General features: G+C 48.8%; 1 protein-coding gene across 1 annotated transcript in view; it reads right to left on the bottom strand.

Moving 5' to 3' along the window:
* Positions 1–20523, bottom strand: part of MYO3B (myosin IIIB) — a 544035-nt gene that overhangs the window by 142534 nt on the left and 380978 nt on the right. Inside the window, 1 exon segment of the mRNA XM_075319688.1 lies at positions 2817–2897. Coding sequence (XP_075175803.1) covers positions 2817–2897 — 81 coding nt within the window.

Raw genomic sequence — 20523 nt, 5'->3', positions numbered from 1 at the left:
CAAACGATTATTTGCCGTCACACGTACTTACCCTTCCATACGACCTCGATGTGGGTGGCGAACATCCACTTCCTGGAGTGGGAGGGACGTTCGGCGTCACATCGACGTCAAGCGGCAGCCAATAGAAGCGGAGGGGCGGAGATGAGCGGGACGTAAACATCCCGTCCACCTCCTTCCTTCCGCATTGCCGGCGGGAGCCGCAGGACGCAGGTAAGATCTGTTCATCGTTCCCGGGGTGTCACACACTGCGATGTGTGCTATCATGGGAACATTGAACAACCTCACATTAAATTTTTAGCAATTGAAGGAAGTGTATGCGATCAACGTTTTAACGTTCAATCGCAATCACACGTAGCTGTTACACGCTACAATATAACTTATGATGCCGGATGTGCGTGACCCCGCCGACACATCGTAAGATATATTGTAGCATGTAAAGCCCGCTTACGACAATCCAACATTCCGTTTTTCACTTCTTCATTACTTCGCATAATTGGGAAATACCATCTGCCATACATTTCTAATGCTGATGAATGGCCGATCATGTAATATAAAGATGAGATTGTGCGTTGAATCCACCAGAGCAGTAGCAATTGCAGGGGAAGTGGGTCGTGAATTGGTAAATGCCAACCCTCTACCTGGACAACCCCTGCTAAAATACTATATTTCCTATGGCAGGGCCGCCACCAGGGGGGGACAAACAGGACTCTAGTCCAGGGCCCCAACAGAAGGGGGGCCCTTCACACTTCATTTATTGGCTTGTGTGTGAGGTGTGGAGGCGGACCAGGGATGGAGGCGGAGCTGGGGTGGAGTTTCAAGGGGGCCCCAAAATTATGCCAGTCAGGGTTCCTGAAATTCCTAGTGGCAGCCCTGCCTATGGAAAAATAAAAAGACCCTATACTCACCTCAACTAATGTGCCACATGAGCCCTGCAGCCAGTCAACAAGTGCTAAAAGGCTGCTGCGCTCTCATATCCTAGATTTATCTGAAGGAATTAAGTGCACAGCAGCTGAAGAGTGGCCCCTAATTGGCTTGCATGGCATAATGGAAGGTGAGTATAGTGTATTTGTATTTTACATGGGGAATATAGTATTTAAGAAGGAGTTTTCTGAGTAGTACACAATACTTATACCTTCCAAGGGAGTGTGACCTTCCTTGCTCCAACAATGCTACAAACCGTCTTGTCTTTGTTTCAGAAGCACCTTTTGCTGTAACGTGTTAAATGTCCGGCCATTCCAGCTTTACCATTGATATCACACTTTAGATGTGGAAAAAATGGAAATGTGTGATGGGTGTGTCACAGGTGACAGACAGCCAAGTGGTTTCTGGCAATAGAAGATCACAATGTTTGGCTGTGCAAAATGCTCCCTGATTTTCAATTGTTCCTGCTGTCAGTATTCATTGTACTGGGTGGATTTGCGCATGGGTTTTCATCTCTTCCCCTTTTGGACTCAGCAGAGCCCTCTTTCCACTCAGCTGCTGATCATCAGTATTACCCTTATGCTTAAATACTCCCTTCTTCCCTGGACTTATGCTGGTGATATTATTCAGTTAATTCTAGCTCTGGTTGGAAGCAGGTGGCTTGTACTCTTCTGTGGTATTGTTGCTGAAACTTTGCTGAACTTCTACCTGAAGTATACCACACAAAGTAGTAAATCTAAGGAATCCAATTATCGACAAACCATGAAAAAATTCCTGTTAAAAATATATATTTTTATTTAGTCAACTAGCTAATAAACTGTCAGTACAGTCACATCAAAAATAGCCACTAAGTGGCTATTTTTGATGTGACTGTACTGACAGTTTTTTAGCTAGTTGATTAAATAAAGATATATTTTTAACAGGAATTTTTTCATGGTTTGTTGAACGTCTACCTCAGTCATCTGTAGATAAGTAGTTCATGCATTTTCCCCCATGTGTCCTCCTTGTGTCTTCTATAGAGTTTAGTAGAGTTGACGAAGAGCTCATCCCATCTGTTCCCTATTTAGGGTTCAGCACTAGGGATACTTAGGGTCATGTATCCGTCTCAGCGCACAGGTGAGGAACCTATCTAGGGTGGTGAGGGACCCCATGAACCAGTGGTAGGTTTCGTCAGGGGTCACCATCTCCCCCTTCCCTTGACACAGGGTTTCCCTTCCCTTTCGTTGTTCGCTTGGTATTTCCCCGTACCTAGCGTGACAAAATGGACATGTAATGGAGTTATCGGGGAGTCAATGTTTCATTGTACATGCCTTGGTCATGGAAATTGAAAAAGCTTCCTCTACTGAGAAGTGTATGCAAACAATCATCCTAACCAGCCAACTTTCAATAAGATATGCTGAAAAAAAAAAATATTTTTTTTTTTTACTTTTTTACTTTTTCACTTTTTTTCTGCTTATGTTTGGCAGGTGGGAGCTAATACAACAACAAAATCACATTCACCTTTATCCAATCATCAAATGAACATCCAAGTTGCCAATCTCCATTCAAAAACCAATAAATAATACCGGGAATAAGATGTACAATGAGATGCAAAATCTTTTTGTGATTGTTATGGAATGATCAGCACAATCAGCGGATTGGGGCAAGCTTCACTTTAAGTATATATATATATATATATATATATATATATATATATATATATAATCCTTACAAAGATTTATCACATTTTATGCACAATATAAATGTAACTTGATCAAACCGAATGTGTAAAAAAAAATCTTATTTTAAATTGTTATTGATAAGTATATATATTTATTGTATTGACAGGAAAACGAAACTCTTAACACTCCATATAAGCTGCATATATATGATACAGTCTGCAATGTATTTATTACCTGCTTGAATAACAACAGCAGCCTTATTTCTTCTACTTCTTAGCTCCTGGAATTTCTTGCGACCATCATATCCTCTCCATGCTGGAATGAAAAATGCTTACGTGATTTTTAAGTTGCTTATATTCTCCAAACCCATTCAAATTGTATGGGGCTGTTTAGCAGGCACGTTCATGTTCACAGGTGTACTGGTAGTTATCTACTGTGGATCCCAAAAGTTAGTTCACTGTCGCTTCCCAGGTACAGTTACACAATTTGTGAGTTTACATTGTAAGAAGTTTGATGTTGTAAATAGAGTTGAGCGCGGTTCTAGGTTCGTGGTTCTCCAGTTCGCGGCTCGAGTGATTTTGGGGCCTGTTCTAGATCGAACTAGAACTCGAGCTTTTTGCAAAAGCTCGATAGTTCTAGAAACGTTCGAGAACGGTTCTAGCAGCAAAAAAACAGCTAATTCCTAGCTGGCTTTCCGCTGTAATAGTGTAAGTCACTCTGTGACTCACACTATTATGAAATTTTAGTGTATAGTGTGCGTGAACAGCGCCTTCAGATCACTGCTGTTTGTATAATGGCGATCGCCATTTTTTTTTTTTTTCCTTTTCTTCCTTCCCTAAGCGCGCGCGTGTAGTGGGGAGGGCCAGCATGTCAGCCAATCCCAGACACACACACAGCTAAGTGGACTTTTAGCCAGAGAAGCAACGGCATGTGTGATAGGATGTCCATGTCACATGTCCCTGCATTATAAAACCGGACATTTTCCTCCAGCACGCCATTATCTGCCTTCTGCGTCCTTGGTGTCAGACATCAGTGTCGCAGTTCCGTCCTTTGTCCTATCGCCGATACAGCTGTATGCGCTCCATACACAGCGCTGGACAGCTTAGGGAGAGCACTCTCTATCAGTCCTTTTAAGGGCTCGTACCGGCAGGGTCAGAGAGCCATAGGTGACAGGTCCTGAAAACAGAGACAGCATCTGTGTAGCTAAGGTCAGGGATTTCCTCGCTGCATTTCCCCATTAGGAGGGAATAGAAAGGCAGGCTTCCATTCCTCTACCCAGAGCACCACAACCCTGGCACTGTACCCTCCTGTCCTCTGCACACTCCAACTCATTATAACTAAGCCATTATACTAGCAAACACTCAGTGAACCTAGTGGCATCCTAAACGTGGCTATTGGACTTCTGTATCGTCCCACTAGTGCAAAGATATTTGCAGCATGTCTGCCTGCATTGCACACTCAAACTCATTATAACTAAGCCATTATACTAGCAAACACTGAGTGTACCTAGTGGCATCCTAAACGTGGCTATTGGACTTCTGTATAGTCCCACTAGTGCACAGATATTTGCAGCACGTCTGACTGCATTGCACACTCAAACTCATTGTTACTAATACATTATACTAGCAAACACTCAGTGAACTTAGTGGCATCCTAAACGTGGCTATTGGACTTCTGTATAGTCCCAGTAGTGCACAGATATTTGAAGCATGTCTGCCTGCATTGCACACTCAAACTCATTGTTACTAAGCCATTATACTAGCAAACACTCAGTGAACTTAGTGGCATCCTAAACGTGGCTATTGGACTTCTGTATCGTCCCACTAGTGCAAAGATATTTGCAGCACGTCTGCCTGCATTGCACACTCAAACTCATTGTTACTAAGCCATTATACTAGCAAACACTCAGTGAACCTAGTGGCATCCTAAACGTGGCTATTGGACTTCTGTATAGTCCCAGTAGTGCACAGATATTTGCAGCACGTCTGCCTGCATTGCACACTCAAACTGATAGTTACTAAGCCATTATACTAGCAAACACTGAGTGTACCTAGTGGCATCCTAAACGTGGCTATTGGACTTCTGTATAGTCCCAGTAGTGCACAGATATTTGCAGCACGTCTGCCTGCATTGCACACTCAAACTCATTATAACTAAGCCATTATACTAGCAAACACTGAGTGTACCTAGTGGCATCCTAAACGTGGCTATTGGACTTCTGTATAGTCCCAGTAGTGCACAGATATTTGCAGCACGTCTGCCTGCATTGCACACTCAAACTCCTTGTTACTTAGCCATTATACTAGCAAACACTCAGTGAACTTAGTGGCATCCTAAACGTGGCTATTGGACTTCTGTATCGTCCCACTAGTGCAAAGATATTTGCAGCACGTCTGCCTGCATTGCACACTCAAACTCATTGTTACTAAGCCATTATACTAGCAAACACTCAGTGAACTTAGTGGCATCCTAAACGTGGCTATTGGACTTCTGTATAGTCCCACTAGTGCAAAGATATTTGCAGCACGTCTGCCTGCATTGCACACTCAAACTCATTGTTACTAAGCCATTATACTAGCAAACACTCAGTGAAGTTAGTGGCATCCTAAACGTGGCTATTGGACTTCTGTATAGTCCCACTAGTGCAAAGATATTTGCAGCACCTCTGCCTGCATTGCACACTCAAACTCATTATAACTAAGCCATTATACTAGCAAACACTGAGTGTACCTAGTGGCATCCTAAACGTGGCTATTGGACTTCTGTATAGTCCCAGTAGTGCACAGATATTTGCAGCACGTCTGCCTGCATTGCACACTCAAACTCCTTGTTACTTAGCCATTATACTAGCAAACACTCAGTGAACTTAGTGGCATCCTAAACGTGGCTATTGGACTTCTGTATCGTCCCACTAGTGCAAAGATATTTGCAGCACGTCTGCCTGCATTGCACACTCAAACTCCTTGTTACTTAGCCATTATACTAGCAAACACTCAGTGAACTTAGTGGCATCCTAAACGTGGCTATTGGACTTCTGTATAGTCACACTAGTGCAAAGATATTTGCAGCACGTCTGCCTGCATTGCACACTCAAACTCATTATAACTAAGCCATTATACTAGCAAACACTGAGTGTACATAGTGGCATCCTAAACGTGGCTATTGGACTTCTGTATAGTCCCAGTAGTGCACAGATATTTGCAGCACGTCTGCCTGCATTGCACACTCAAACTCATTGTTACTAATACATTATAATACCAAAAATTGAGTAAACTTAGTGGCATACAAGAAGTGGCTGTTGTACTCCATTAGTGCCCCACTGGTGCCAAGCTATGTGCAGCACCTCTGCATGACACCCTCCTGCTCTGTTTTTAATAAGCTATAATAATAGCAAAAAAATGCTGCCATTTAGTGGCATACAAGAACTGGCTGTTGTATTCCATTAGTGCCCCACTGGTGCCAAGCTATTTCTATCAGCTGTGCAGGACGCCCTCCTGCTCTGTTTTTAATAAGCTATAATGATAGCAAAAAATACTGCAACTTAGTGGCATACAAAAAATGGCTGTTGGACTCCTTTATTGTGCCACTTGTGCCAAGCAATCTCAAGCACCTTTGCATTCTACCCTCATGCACATTTTGCTATGCTAATTTTATAGCAAACTCAGGGAATTCCTTGCTACATTTGATCATTAGGAGGGATAGAAAGTGAGGCTTCTTTTACTGTCCTGGTACCCACAGAACACGGCCACTGTACCCATCTGTCCACTTTTGCCATGCTATTTAATTTGCCCAAAGAGCTGACTCTTTTTCTGCCATCCTAAAATTGTCTGGAATACTAAGTTAGTGTTCCTTTGCTGCCAAGCAAGGTACAACACATGTGCACTCTACACTCCTTTCCATTTCTGGAATGCAATTATTAACTGCAGGTAGTCCAGCCAATCTGTGACGAAGGTGCAGGCGTGGATATAATGTAGCCTGCATCCAATGATGGTTCTCTCGATGTCTGACAGCTCAACAATACCTTCTGTTTCCACTTCCAAAACAAGTGATGACCTGCCAATCACACTCCCTGTTGCGGGTAAAGGAGTGGAAGTTCAGTGTGAAAAACCATGTGTGACTGCTGTCCCCACAGTCACAGAGGATGAAGAGCACGCAGATGCACTTGATGGGGCAGGCGGTGGTTGCACAGGCACTCTAGGACGCATTGTAGCACAGTGAAATTCACATTGCGACTTATGCTTCATTTTAAGTTGTGTACAGGGTGGGCTACCCAGTATTCAGCAAAACCAGGCAACAGGAAAAAAACTCTAGGCAGTTGGGTTGATAAATGATTGTTTAACTTTACCAAAACAAACAATAAGAACCATGCATACAATTTAAATAATTGAACAATCTATTCTGTTGCCTACTACCTGCTAATCCCTCTGTGTAGCAGTAATTGTGTGTTTGTGCGTGTGTGTGTGTGTGTGTGTGTTTGAACACGACTTACTAGTGGCGTATCACAAGAGCTTCCAAGTTATCTACCTAAACATAGTCAAAACACATTACCCCCCCCTGAATACCCTTGTTAGCTGAAGCCTCACAGATAATGCAGATGATAACAGTGTGAATGCAAACCACACAGCTCTGCAACACAGTCATGGAAATCTTGAAAAGCAACAGTCAATGCAAACATGTGTTGCTGTCCCTCTATGATTTAAACTGTACGTGACAATTTGACAGTGCAGAGGCAGCAAGTCTTATTGTCTATATAGTCGGCCTACCCAGAACAGATATGTGTTTTGCTAATAAAACAAAGTGTTGCGTGCCCGCATTATTGTCTGGGCACAGCCTACCGTACCCGGGTACTGTGATGTCCAGTTGCCAGAAATACAGACTTTACGCTCCTCTCACGGTAAACAGTATAGACAGCACCGTAAGAATGTTGGTCTGTGGCACAGGATGCTGCTCACTGGCATTACGGGGCTCATCATCAAAGTACAACACAACTCCCCTCACAATTGAACGAACTGTTTCCGCGGTGGCTTCTTGCTGTAACACACACCTTTAGCTTTTCCTTCTGTTCATAGACAGCATCTCCAAGTCCACACCCGAAGAGCAATTTTATATTGCTATAGTGACCAAAGGCAGATCCAAAAAAACAGCAGCCCCTTGTGTGTAGTCTGCAACAATGCATGCAATGAACGGCAAATAAGCATATTGCGTTGACAGTTGCTAAAGCTGAGCAATACACCTTCACGCTGTCAATTCATATCCATGTGATACTTCTTGGAGGAAGTACTCAAAAGTGTGAGTTTTTGCCTTCTACTTACAGATTGTTGACAAATCTTACAGATTCCATGACTTGGGTGATCCTTTGCGATGTCCAAAAATTCACAGGCTAGGAAAGGCTTACAGCCCATGCGACCTGCATAGCCAACACGACTTCTGCTCAGAGTCAAAGTTGTGGTCCAGGATTCAGTTGTTGACGTGCTTCCAGTACTTTGTCTCTGGCCAGGAAGACGCAACGTAACCTCGTCGTCAGTAGCATCCTCCTCCACCTCCTCTGCTGACCTCATCGACTGGCTGACTTTGGTTTGACAGTAAGTGTGGTCTCCAACCTCATCAATAACCCTGTGTGTTTTCATTCCCCTCGTCCTGAGTCCTCCGAGACAACCTCTTCCTGCCCTGACCGAATAGTAAAGTTGTCATTCCAATCAGGTATCTGTGCTCCTCATCATGTTCCCCATTGTCTCCACCAGGAGGATTTACTTTTTGGAAATGAGGGTGTAGATTAGGCTCAGCACCTTCTTCATCGGGGCCTGGATCCCACTCACAAAGCTTCTGGCCATCTGCGCAGATCATTTCCCCTGTCTCATGGAACTCGCTACCTCAACACGTCAGATTATCTGCTACACCCGCAAGCTTCAAACTGAATCTGAAAACTCATCTGTTCAGAAATGACTATAACCTTCAATGACACCACCACCATACATACTTGACGCTCAACCTAAACCACTCCTACTATCTCCTCCCAAAAATCCTTTAGAATGTAATCCCGCAAGGGCAGGGCCCTCTTCCCTCTGTACCAGTCTGTCTATAGTTACTTGTATATGTATTCTGTATGTAACCCCCTTCTCATGTACAGCACCATGGAATCAATGGTACTCTATAAATCAATAATAATAAAAATAATAATAACTTCCTTGTCTGTACTCATTGCAGCTTTGGAGCAGACCTCTGATTCCCAGGCTATAGTGCGACTGAACAGCTATGCAAACTCAACCATCTCTGTTACCCCATACTCAGCAGGGCTGGTGGAAACTTGAGAGCTGTTAGGAAGCAAGTGCGATTGGATTGACACCACAGAGGAATGGAGTATTTGGGATCTTGAAATTGGGGTGGAGGAGAGGCCACTTTATGGAGCACTTCAGATCCATTGAAGCAGCTGCTGTTTTGGCCTCATCTACATTTGTTAGCGATGGTCGTGTCCATGAAAAAAGGGATCATATCAGATTATCCATGGGAAGAAGTACACCTGTTCCTTTGGATGGTATTTGTTGTTACAAAACGGTGACACCTTAAACGCAAGCAGCCTGCTGCGGTTTCAGTTGCGCCCAGGCATCAGCTGCCATTTAGGCCTGTGCCTCGGGTTGTCCAGCTGGCTGCTTTCTCCTCCACGTCTAAGTGTGGAGAGGCAGCTAGTGCGCATGCGTGTGCCGATATACCCCAGCCGCAGCCTAACTCCAGTGTTTCGCCTAGTGAGTATGCTCAGCCTGACTGTGCCATTCCTGAGGATAAGTCTTCATTTCGGGCTACAGCGCATGCTCCCACACTTAGTGCGAAAAGCCTCTTTGCACAGGTACTTGCACTCCGTGCCGGGTCTAAGTCCTGTGTTGTGCTTAGACACCATGCTAAAGCTGATAGTCTTTTTTCAGAGACTGTATTTCATGCAACAGGACCATGGTCAGGCACTTACTGCATCATAAACTAGGTCCGGTAATGATCTCTTTGGCCCTGCCCCTGATGTGGGGGGCCCATTTAGACCACAGGGCATCAGGTGTCCTGACGATGTGGCCAGGCCACTCCCAAATGGCTTGCAGAGGCCCGCCCCTATGACTTGTCACCTCATTATTGATGGTCAGACGATGACTGGTGAGGTGTTTGGGTCATGACAGCCATGAGGTCATCATTGAAGTTGCGGTTCCAAATAGGACGCTAGTTATGCCACTCATGACGTGTCACTCTGCTTTTGTCTCCAGGAGGTGCATTGTGGTCCACCCTGGTTTGGGGCGGACCCAGGTTATAAAAGGGGCTGGAGACAACAAGGAGGTGCGCAATCTTCTATTATGCTCCGAAAGAGCACACCTCCATGTGTTGAACCCATTGCGGCTTTAGGCCAGAGGTAGGCAGGGATAGGGCGTCGATGCAGGCCACCACCACAGTTGGTAACGCAGAACGGTTAAGACCAGGTCCTGTCCTACAAGTCCTGCTTGTGCAGCCCAGTGGCATTAACAGGCCTGCTGCTGCTGATGCGCCTGCTGTCCACAGGTGTGGCCCCAATGCACACGGTCAGCGTACTGAATGGCCCCTGTGATGTTAACAGGGAGTTCCTGGGCTGGGTGGGCGTGTGGACCCTGTGACGCTAACAGGGCTCCCAGTCTCAAGATCCGAGTGGCGTCTAACTTGGTTCAGGCTACTATTAGTTTCATAGCCACACAGCTCTGTATCCTCCACCTAACCTTCCAGTTGCCAACCTCTCCTTTTCCATCTGGGAGCACGGTGGACACTGACTGCTGATGGGGATATATACCTTTCTCTTTTCTTTTCTTATTAATTTTCGTTATATAGCGGTCACAGATTATATACCACCTTATCCAAATCTGCCAGTCCCACCGTAACAGATGGTGTTTCCTCATCAAATGTTACTTTTGCTTAACCACCAAATCCACGGACCAAAACTTTTTTCCCCTTTCCAACACACCTGTTCCCCTTTCCACCAGCATCTGTCCTTTTTCAACTCATTTTGTATATGACCAAAAGTGCAACTCTGCAGGGACACCGTACTCAATGCCATCTCAGCACAGCAGCCAGCCCTCGGTCCCTCAGATGTGGACAAGTAAAAGACCATTTCCTCCTATCCATGACAAAGCGTTGAGATTCACTCTGTGCAGCACTGGTGTTTAGTGGAAAAGCAGATCTAAGATTGCGTACCACCTTCTGAAGATACTCCTGTATACGTGCGTCCCTTTCTATGGCAGGAATTATTTCGCCAAATTTTGTCTTGTACCGGGGATCTAACAGTGTGGCAACCCAGTAGTTAGCATTACTTCGAATTCGTACAATCCGAGGGTCATATTGTAGGTAGTGCAGCAAGAAGACGCTCATGTGTCTTGTGCATCCAGGAGGACCAAGTCCTTGGTGTGTTGGTGGCAGAGAGGTGAGAATCGTGCCTCCTTCCTCTGCCCTCTCCCCACAACCTCGCACAACCGAAATGTGAGCAAGCTCTCACTCATCTGCTGAGTCTTCCATGCCCATCGCAAGTTCGTCCTCCATTTCTTCATGGCTCCTGCACCTTCCTCAACAATTTTTGCTAATACTATGCGCCCTTGTTAATCCCTATCCCCCACCATAACTGCTGCCTAGGTGCCGCTTACCGTATGGACCTTGTAGATCTTATTATCCCTTCTGCATATGACTCCTCCTGTACTTCCTCACCTTCCTCTTGGACCAATACCTGACTCCGAATAATGCTTACAGTGTGCTCCATCATGTAGATGACCAGAATTGTCACGCTGAGAATGACATTGCCAGTGCTAAACATCTTCGTCGACATTTGTAAACTGTGTAGAAGGGTGCATAGGTCCTTGATCTGACACCACTCCAGCAGCGTGATCTGCACCACCTCTGGATCAAGTTAGCCCAGGGTATACGTCATACCGTATTTCAGCAGGGCTCTGCGGTGCTGCCACACACGCTGCAACATGTGCAGATTCCAATTCCTGCGTGTCGGAACATCGCATTTCCGGCGTTTAACTGCCAGACCCTAAGACTTCCGGAGCGATGAAAGTTGTTGAGCTGCTGGGTGCGAAGGATGAAAGTGAGCACATAGCAGCGTGCCCGCTGCACAAGGCCATGTAGGCCGGGATGGTATTTTAAAAATTGCTGGAGAATCAGATTCAACACGTGAGTCATACAAGGCCCGTGTGTCACATTGCCCTGACGAAGGGCCGCAGACAGGTTTGCATCATTGCCGCACACGGCTGTTAAGTCACCAACGTAGTCCACTCAATCAATTTGTACTCTGGTCCCAATGGGAAGACACCACACCCTTTTTTAGGCCCCTCCTGTCTGCAGACCACTGCCAGACAAAGCTATGAACCTCTTGTTACTGTTACCCCCAGTTCAGTTTTATGAGTTTGTGTGCTTGTTACCTGACTACGTTTCCTGCTTGCTGTTTATGTACCTCGTTGGCCGATCCGCATTTCACCTCTGCTTGTTTTCTGATTAAGTCCTGGCCATCCCATTCTGTTCCTCTTCCTCAATTAATGTTTTTGACCCTGCATGACTACTATTCTTTGGAACTGCAGGTATTGATCAACTTGGGCCCTGTGTAATTCCAAATCACTGTATAGGGGTTAAAGGGTTTCAGGGTTCTGGGTGTCCAGCTTGGTGAGTGGCTTGCCTCTAGCCTATCCTTTACAGCCCATCTGAGTTTGTCGATCCAGGCAGGTATTACACCGTGCCCTCTGCAGAAGGCCATGTAGGCCGGGATAGTGTTTTAAAAATTGCTGGACAACCAGGTTCAACACGTGAGCCATACAAGGCACGTGTGTCACATTGCCCTGAAGAAGGGTCGCAGACTGGTTTGCATCATTGTCGCACCCGACCTTCCCTGACTGCTGGTTGAGTGGAGACAACCATTGATGAAACTCGGTCTCACTCTCCAGAGCTAACCGTCCACAATTCCACAGCGGTGTCTCACATTTCCCCTACATTTCAAAGTAAACATTTGACCGCCTGATGGCCTTGAGCTCTGCTGCCAGCATAGTAAGGAGGTGTGTGGGATTCCTTGGGCGCAGTTACAAGGAAGGGTGGCCTGACCACACAGGGTTTGGGCCGAGGTGGAGGACCCACACGAGGTTGAGGAGGCAGAAGCAGTGGAGGAACTTGTACATACAGAGGAAGGATTGACACACAAGTCGTGGGGACGGCAAGACTTGTACAGCAAACCCTTCTCCATCTCTCACCATAGTTACCCAGTGCCCAGTCAGCAACATGTAACTCCCCTGTCCATGCTTACTGGTCCAAGTATCTGTGTTGAAATGCACCCTGTCACACACAGAGTTTCTCAAGAAATCGGTGAGGTTATGTGCGACCTACTGTGGTAGCGCGGGCACGCCTTTCTTGGAGAAGGAGTGACGACTGGCCATCGGCTCTTGGGGCACTGCAATGGGCATAAGGTCTCGAAAATCCTCAGTCTCAAAAGGGTGTAAAGGCAGCCTTTCTGTTGCCAACAAGTTGCAGATGATGAAACTCAACCTCTTAGGCATGTCATGCCCTTCGAAAATCATGTAAAACACAGCGAGGGGACTCCAACCACAGTCTCCCTCATTGCCACTAATTGGGCCACACACACCCCACTTGACTGGCATCACTTGATCCCCCTTTTCAAAATGAAACAGATGCTTTGCATGAAGCACTCTCAAAAATACGCATGCCTTTCCCGTCCCCTGGCTGACCCAGGGGAAGAAAAGTCCTCTGAGAGCCATGACTTGTTCATCTTGGTTCTTTTAGAAACACAGCGAGGGGACTCCAACCACAGTCTCCCTCGTTGCCACTAATTGGGCCACACACACCCCACTTGACTGGCATCACTTGATCCCCCTTTTCAAAATGAAACAGATGCTTTGCATGAAGCACTCTCAAAAATACGCGTGCCTTTCCCGTCCCCTGGCTGACCCAGGGGAAGAAAAGTCCTCTGAGAGCCATGACTTGTTCATCTTGGTTCTTTTAGAAACACAGCGAGGGGACTCCAACCACAGTCTCCCTCGTTTCCACTAATTGGGCCACACACACCCCACGTGACTGGCATCACTTGATCCCCCTTTTCAAAATGAAACAGATGCTTTGCATGAAGCACTCTCAAAAATACGCGTGCCTTTCCCGTCCCCTGGCTGACCCAGGGGAAGAAAAGTCCTCTGAGAGCCATGTCCACATTGTCAGTGGACAGACGCGTGTGCTTATCTGCCAGCAGACCCCCAGCAGCACTGAAGACAGGTTCCGATAGAACGCTGGCTGCAGGACACGACAAGATCCCCAAGGCGTACGTGGCAATCTCAGGCAATTTATCCAGATTGGAAGCCTAAAATGAGCAGGGCTCAAGTTGCACAGTAATGGCATCGATGTTTCCTTGCATATACTCATATATCTGTGTGTCCTCCTCTTTTTCCTTGTCCAGCTCTTTTGTTTTCGCATGAGTATATGTCCTTGTCACTTTCCCATGTGTTTGTGTTGTGTTGTGAGTTGTTTATCACCTTTTGGACACCTTTGAGGGTGTTTTCTAGGTGTTTTTATGTGTTTGTGATTGCCTGCCATTGTTTCCTATGCAGTTCGAGTTCGGTTAGTCGAACGTTCGACGAACCGAACTCGAACGGGACCTCCGTTCGGCGAACCGACCTCGAGCCGAACCGCGACCAGTTCGCTCATCTCTAGTTGTAAAGAATATGAAGAAACACTTAAAGGGAACTTGTCAGCTTCCTCTGGGCCCTTGAAACGACCCCTTTGTCGCGACTTGATTACCTAAGAATAATGGCGGTTAATGTGGAATTAGAGCATTTTTCTGGAAGATTTCCCAGAAAAATGCTCGAGTTCCCCATTGACTTCCATTATATTTGGGTACTTGACTCGCGCCCATGAGACCATCAACTGCTCTTTACGAATACAAATCACCTGAGCATGGTAGTGTTTGCTTATCACTAGTTACGAGTACAGAGAACCCCAGCATAGTAGTGTTTGCTCATCACTAGTTACCAGTACCGGGCACCCGAGCATGGTAGTGCTCACTCATCACTAGTTATGAGTACTGAGCACCCGAGCATGGTAGTGCTCACTCATCATTAGTTACAAGTTCCAAGCACCCCAGCATGGTAGTGCCTGCTCAACACTAGTTGTGAGTATCGAACACCCGAGCATGGTAGTGCTCGCTCATCACTAGTTACGAATACAGAGCACCTGAGCATGGTAGTGCTCGCTCATCACTAGTTACGAATACAGAGCACCTGAGCATGGTAGTGCCCGCTCATCACTAGTTACGAATACAGAGCACCTGAGCATGGTAGTGCTCGCTCATCACTAGTTACGAATACAGAGCACCTGAGCATGGTAGTGGTCGCTCATCACTAGTTACGAATACAGAGCACCTGAGCATGGTAGTGCTCGCTCATCACTAGTTACGAATACAGAGCACCTGAGCATGGTAGTGCTCGTGTCGCGGGCGGAGGAGGGGACGCTGCGCTCTCCCACTGCTCGGGTCCGGCTGCTGCTGCTCGGTGGTGGCTCGAGCGGTGGGCCGGATCCCGGGGACTCGAGCGGCATTCCTCGCCCGTGAGTGAAAAGGGGGGGAATTGATTGTGGGGATTTGATATTGTCCGTGACGCCACCCACGGTTGTGGTGAGATTGGTGACACCACCGCTGCTCTGGACGGGGATCCCGGGAGCGATGACAGGGAGCAGCCTGGATGTTAGTTCTCCCCTCCGTGGGTAGGGGGTTGGTTGTCCCGGGGCCTGGTGAGGGGGTAGGAATGGATGGCAGGCGGGTTACGGGGCCGGCACGGTGGTACTCACTCAGCCAATGATGAACACAGAGTCTCCGGTAAAACAAACAGCTGGATGGACGGGTCCCACAGACGGCTGCGGTGTTTCTCCTCCCGGCAGGTTGATGGTGACTGCCTTTCCCTGCACCTGTGTAGTGTGTACGGTTCCAATGGGTTCCCACCGGTAACCCGCTCCCCAGCTTGGATGTGTGCTGAAGGAGCCCCTTTTGCCCGCAGGCTCTGGCCCTGGGAACTTTAGCCTTGGCGGTGACTGTGTTTCCATCTAACGGTTGGACTGTTGCCTTCTATCGGGACTTGGCTGCTGGGAAACCCAGGAGGTTCCCTTCGCTAACGGATTTGACAAATTGCACGGCGACTCCTAGCCTTGTCGGGGTCCGTAAGCCCTGCCGGATGGTGCTGGCTTCTCTTTGCGTACCGGTCCGGTACCGCCGGGCCACCGTCCGTCCACGGTCCTTAAGGCTAGCTCCAATAGGCCTCTCCTGCAGACGGCCACCACCGTCTGCCAAACCTTGCTGTACCGTCCGGGCCACACACCCGGATGCCGTCAGACAGTTGCTCCACTACCACACTTTCCTTCCTCCAACTTCAAACTCCACAACTAAACTGCCTTCTTTTCCCGCCTCCAGGACTGTGAACTCCTCGGTGGGCGGAACCAACCGCCTGGCCCACCCCCTGGTGTGTACATCAGCCCCTGGAGGAAGGCAACAAGGATTTTTGTTTGACTGAGGTTTGCCTGACCGGGGTGTGGGGTGTGTTGGTGTAGTACCTGTGACATCCTGGCTTGTCCAGGGCGCCACATTCCCCCTTAGTAAAATGCAGACTGTCCGCGGGCTGCCCGTCCATCACCGGTTTTATTTTCACAACTGAAAAGAGATAAAACAGTAAAACACATATACAAGTATATTAACTCTTCCCACATCGGGAGGCACATTTCTTAAACGTTGCTAACGGTAACGGCTTCCGCTCTCTCCCACCCAAGCAACCTGGATCTGATGCTGCCCCTAAGCAAATGGGCAGCACCCCTTGACCCCAGTCCAGCACAAGTTACCCGAGCGGGTTCTGTCCTTTTCAGGGGACCCACGTCCATGGGGAACCCCTGAAACCCCCGGAGGATCGCCACCGGTTGCGGTAGTGGCGGGCCTGGGCCATCCCTTTCCTCCAGGCCCATCCTCCAAATCAGCCTCTCCGGAGGCGGTAACGGTTTCAAGCCAACATTTTTATTTACATACAACAAGTTCGTGGTTGCCCTGCTAGTTCTCGGGCTTGTCCGTAGTAGTTTCTACGCATAATTGCAAAGGGGGTCCCAATGGGGACCAGTTGCCGGCAACGACCGGTTCTAATCAGGGTTGGTCAATCAGGTAACATCTTCGGTTGATTCTTATCATTTATTAAAACTTTCAAAACGGTACTTTCGTGGTCCCAACGGGGACAACTTGCAACAGGACTCCGCTGCCATTACTCGGACTCTTCGGTGTCGGCCAGGGGAGGGGGCGCGGTAGACACTCGGGCCTCTTGGCTGCCCCTCAGCTTTGCATCCAACGCGAACAACCCCCTCTCCCCGCAGTGCCGGGTGTACTGCACTAGGTCTCCCGGCATTAGGTTGCGGCCCGGGTGTTCCTCCGGCAGGTGGGCGTTGACATCCCGCCGGGCTACAAAGACTTCGGCCTCCAAGCCCGGCTCGTAGATAAAGCCATAGCCCCGGCGGACATCAAACCGCCTCACCTGCCCGTCGTAGAGTGGGCCCCGGACACGGAAGGTCGCTTGACGGAGGCTTTCCTTTTCCGGGATCGTGCGGGCCACCAACTCCGCCTTCTTTCTCTCCCTCTCGGCGATCTCCGGGCCCAGCGGCGTCGGCTCCCTGTCCCAATACGGGGCTGCTGCGAGCTCCGGCGCACGGGTCGGGCCCCGCGAGACCTTCTGGACACTGCCCACCACTGGCAATCTGGGTGGAAGGTCCCGCGGTGACTTGGCCTGGGGTGCTGCCCTGCAGCGGCAACCCGGCGCAACCTCAGCCGAGGTGTGGGGGATAGGCGCAGGGGTCCTCTTCCACTGGGCCTCCTGCACGGAGTGGCCTGTCGGCTCCGGCTCGGGAGAAGTCTCCGCAGATGCCTCCGGTTCAGGCTTCGGCACCTTCCACGGAAGCAGTTCCGATCGGTCACGGGCTTCGGCTGCAGGCCGATCCGCCTGGGCGGACGTGCGGGGTACCTCTACCGGTGGCGGTGGTAGCGGGCCTAGTGGTGGGGTCGCGGCAGCCAACACGGGTAGCGGGGGAGGTAGCAGGGCGAGCGGGTATGGACCAGGTCCCTCGGCCGCGATGACCGACCCACTAGGGGTACAGGGGCGTGGGTCACTCACCCTCCCTTCCAAAACTCCCTCCTCCTCGCGTCTCCGTACGGTCGCCACAACCTCCGCCATGTCGGCCTCCCAGTCCTCCAAGAGGAGTTGCATTTTGACCTGCAGCCGTTGTTGAAGCTGAGCGGTCCGGACCACCACCCACGCCACAGTTCCAGGCGCGGGGGCTACGGTGCTGCGGGACGGCATATACATGGCTCTGGCGGCCTCTTCCAGGAAACAGCAACAAGATGGCCGCAGGGTCCTGGCGTCCCTGCTTTTATAGCCGCGGGCTACATGCGGCCAGACGCCATCAGTCCCCCTTAGTCTCTTTCCGGCCCCTCCTCTACAGGGGCGGGGTTTAGGCCTTCGCGCCTCCACTGCTCGAGGAGACGCTCGAGCGGGAATTTTTCGCGCCCAAGATGGCGGCTTCTCAAATTTTTCGGCCGGACACCTCCAGCGGTCACAAGGCGCACCTCTACCAGATGGCAGAGCGGTAAGATCCTGTTCGTGACGCCAAGTTGTCGCGGGCGGAGGAGGGGACGCTGCGCTCTCCCACTGCTCGGGTCCGGCTGCTGCTGCTGCTCGGTGGTGGCTCGAGCGGTGGGCCGGATCCCGGGGACTCGAGCGGCATTCCTCGCCCGTGAGTGAAAAGGGGGGGAATTGATTGTGGGGATTTGATATTGTCCGTGACGCCACCCACGGTTGTGGTGAGATTGGTGACACCACCGCTGCTCTGGATGGGGATCCCGGGAGCGATGACAGGGAGCAGCCTGGATGTTAGTTCTCCCCTCCATGGGTAGGGGGTTGGTTGTCCCGGGGCTCGGTGAGGGGGTAGGAATGTATGGCAGGCGGGTTACGGGGCCTGGTGAGGTGCAGGGTCGCAGGGGCAGCGCTGTGCCGCACGGCACGGTGGTACTCACTCAGCCAATGATGAACACAGAGTCTCCGGTAAAACAAACGGCTGGATGGACAGGCACCACAGACGGCTGCGGTGTTTCTCCTCCCGGCAGGTTGATGGTGACTGCCTTTCCCTGCACCTGTGTAGTGTGTACGGTTCCAATGGGTTCCCACCGGTAACCCGCTCCCCAGCTTGGATGGGTGCTGAAGGAGCCCCTTTTGCCCGCAGGCTCTGGCCCTGGGAACTTTAGCCTTGGCGGTGACTGTGTTTCCCTCTAACGCTTGGACTGTTGCCTTCTATCGGGACTTGGCTGCTGAGAAACCCAGGAGGTTCCCTTCGCTAATGGATTTGACAAATTGCACGGCGACTCCTAGCCTTGTCGGGGTCCGTAAGCCCTGCCGGATGGTGCTGGCTTCTCTTTGCGTACCGGTCCGGTACCGCCGAGCCACTGCCCGTCCACGGTCCTTACGGCTAGCTCCAATAGGCCTCTCCTGCAGACGGCCACCACCGTCTGCCAACCTTGCTGTACCACCGGGCCACACACCCGGACGCCATCAGACAGTTGCTCCACTACCACACTTTCCTTCCTCCAACTTCAAACTCCACAACTAAACTGCCTGCTTTTCCCGCTTCCGGGACTGTGAACTCCTCGGTGGGCGGGACCAACCGCCTGGCCCACCCCCTGGTGTGGACATCAGCCCCTGGAGGAATGCAACAAGGATTTTTGTTTGACTTAGGTGTGCCTGACCGGGGTGTGGGGTGTGTTGGTGTAGTACCTGTGACGTCCTGGCTTGTCCAGGGCGCCACACTCGCTCATCACTAGTTACGAATACAGAGCACCTGAGCATGGTAGTGCTCACTCATCACTAGAACACACATAAAATTGTTCAATAAAGACATAGCAGCAGATGGAGGATCCTAAGGAAGCTGACAAGTTCCCCTTAATTGCACTGATTGTCAAACAACCCATGTACACTACTCGAAAGCATGAAGGGAACACTTGTACAGCACAGTATAACCATAGTTCATTAACCCTAGAAGGTGCAACCATAGAAATCTATAATAGAAAACAAGTAACCTAGCAGGCCTGCGAGGCCCCGGGTATGCGTTCTAGGGTTAAACTTCTGGGATATTATTGTATCCAGATAGGAAGTAGAAACGGTTGTGGATCAATGTGACTACATGAACAATTTATTAAATAGTAAAGGTCAAATACAGTTTCCTATCTTAATATTTGAAACAGATCCATGAAAAACGCATCATATATGGATGATAACAAGTGTGGTGCAGTGGGCATGAATTATGTGGGCTCTTGGGTTGCAGTCCTAGTGAGCCCGTGGCTCCTCGCTTTCAAATTTGCGTCTTCGTCTTTCAAGAGCTGTAAGTTTTAGTTTTTGATTGACAGAGTTGTATTATGACTTGTTTTATGTGCTATGTGCTGTAGTTTTTAACATTACTACTTTGTAGTAAATGTGACTTTCTGATCTGTTTAGTCTCTAGGAGAAAAGTGAAGAATAAACAGCAATTCTGCCATATAATTTTTTTTTCGGGGATGCTTTGGAATCTAGCCTCCAGTTGGTTGATGATTTTGGTTTCCATTGACCATTGATACATTATTTTGCTTACATATTGTTTTCAATGAATTACACAATTTGTATCAGACAACATTTTCAACTTGAATCTTTCCTTCGTAGGCATCCAATGTGAGTTATGTGATCCCTTCATCTCTTTGAGCGGTGTAGGATGCTTAGTTTTACAGATAATGAAGTGGGATTTATATTATTTGACCCTGGAAGATATAAAGTAGGATGGAGCACTAAACATTTTTTAAAGTGTAAATCTTCATATGCCACACGAGGTGCTTGTGCGTAGTTTGCTTATATTGTATGTTGCT

This window comes from Anomaloglossus baeobatrachus, chromosome 7 (assembly GCF_048569485.1).
Source record: "Anomaloglossus baeobatrachus isolate aAnoBae1 chromosome 7, aAnoBae1.hap1, whole genome shotgun sequence".
NCBI lineage: Eukaryota > Metazoa > Chordata > Amphibia > Anura > Aromobatidae > Anomaloglossus > Anomaloglossus baeobatrachus.
The sequence above is the reverse complement of the archived record's forward strand: the minus strand, read 5'-3'. Positions and strand labels throughout refer to the sequence as shown.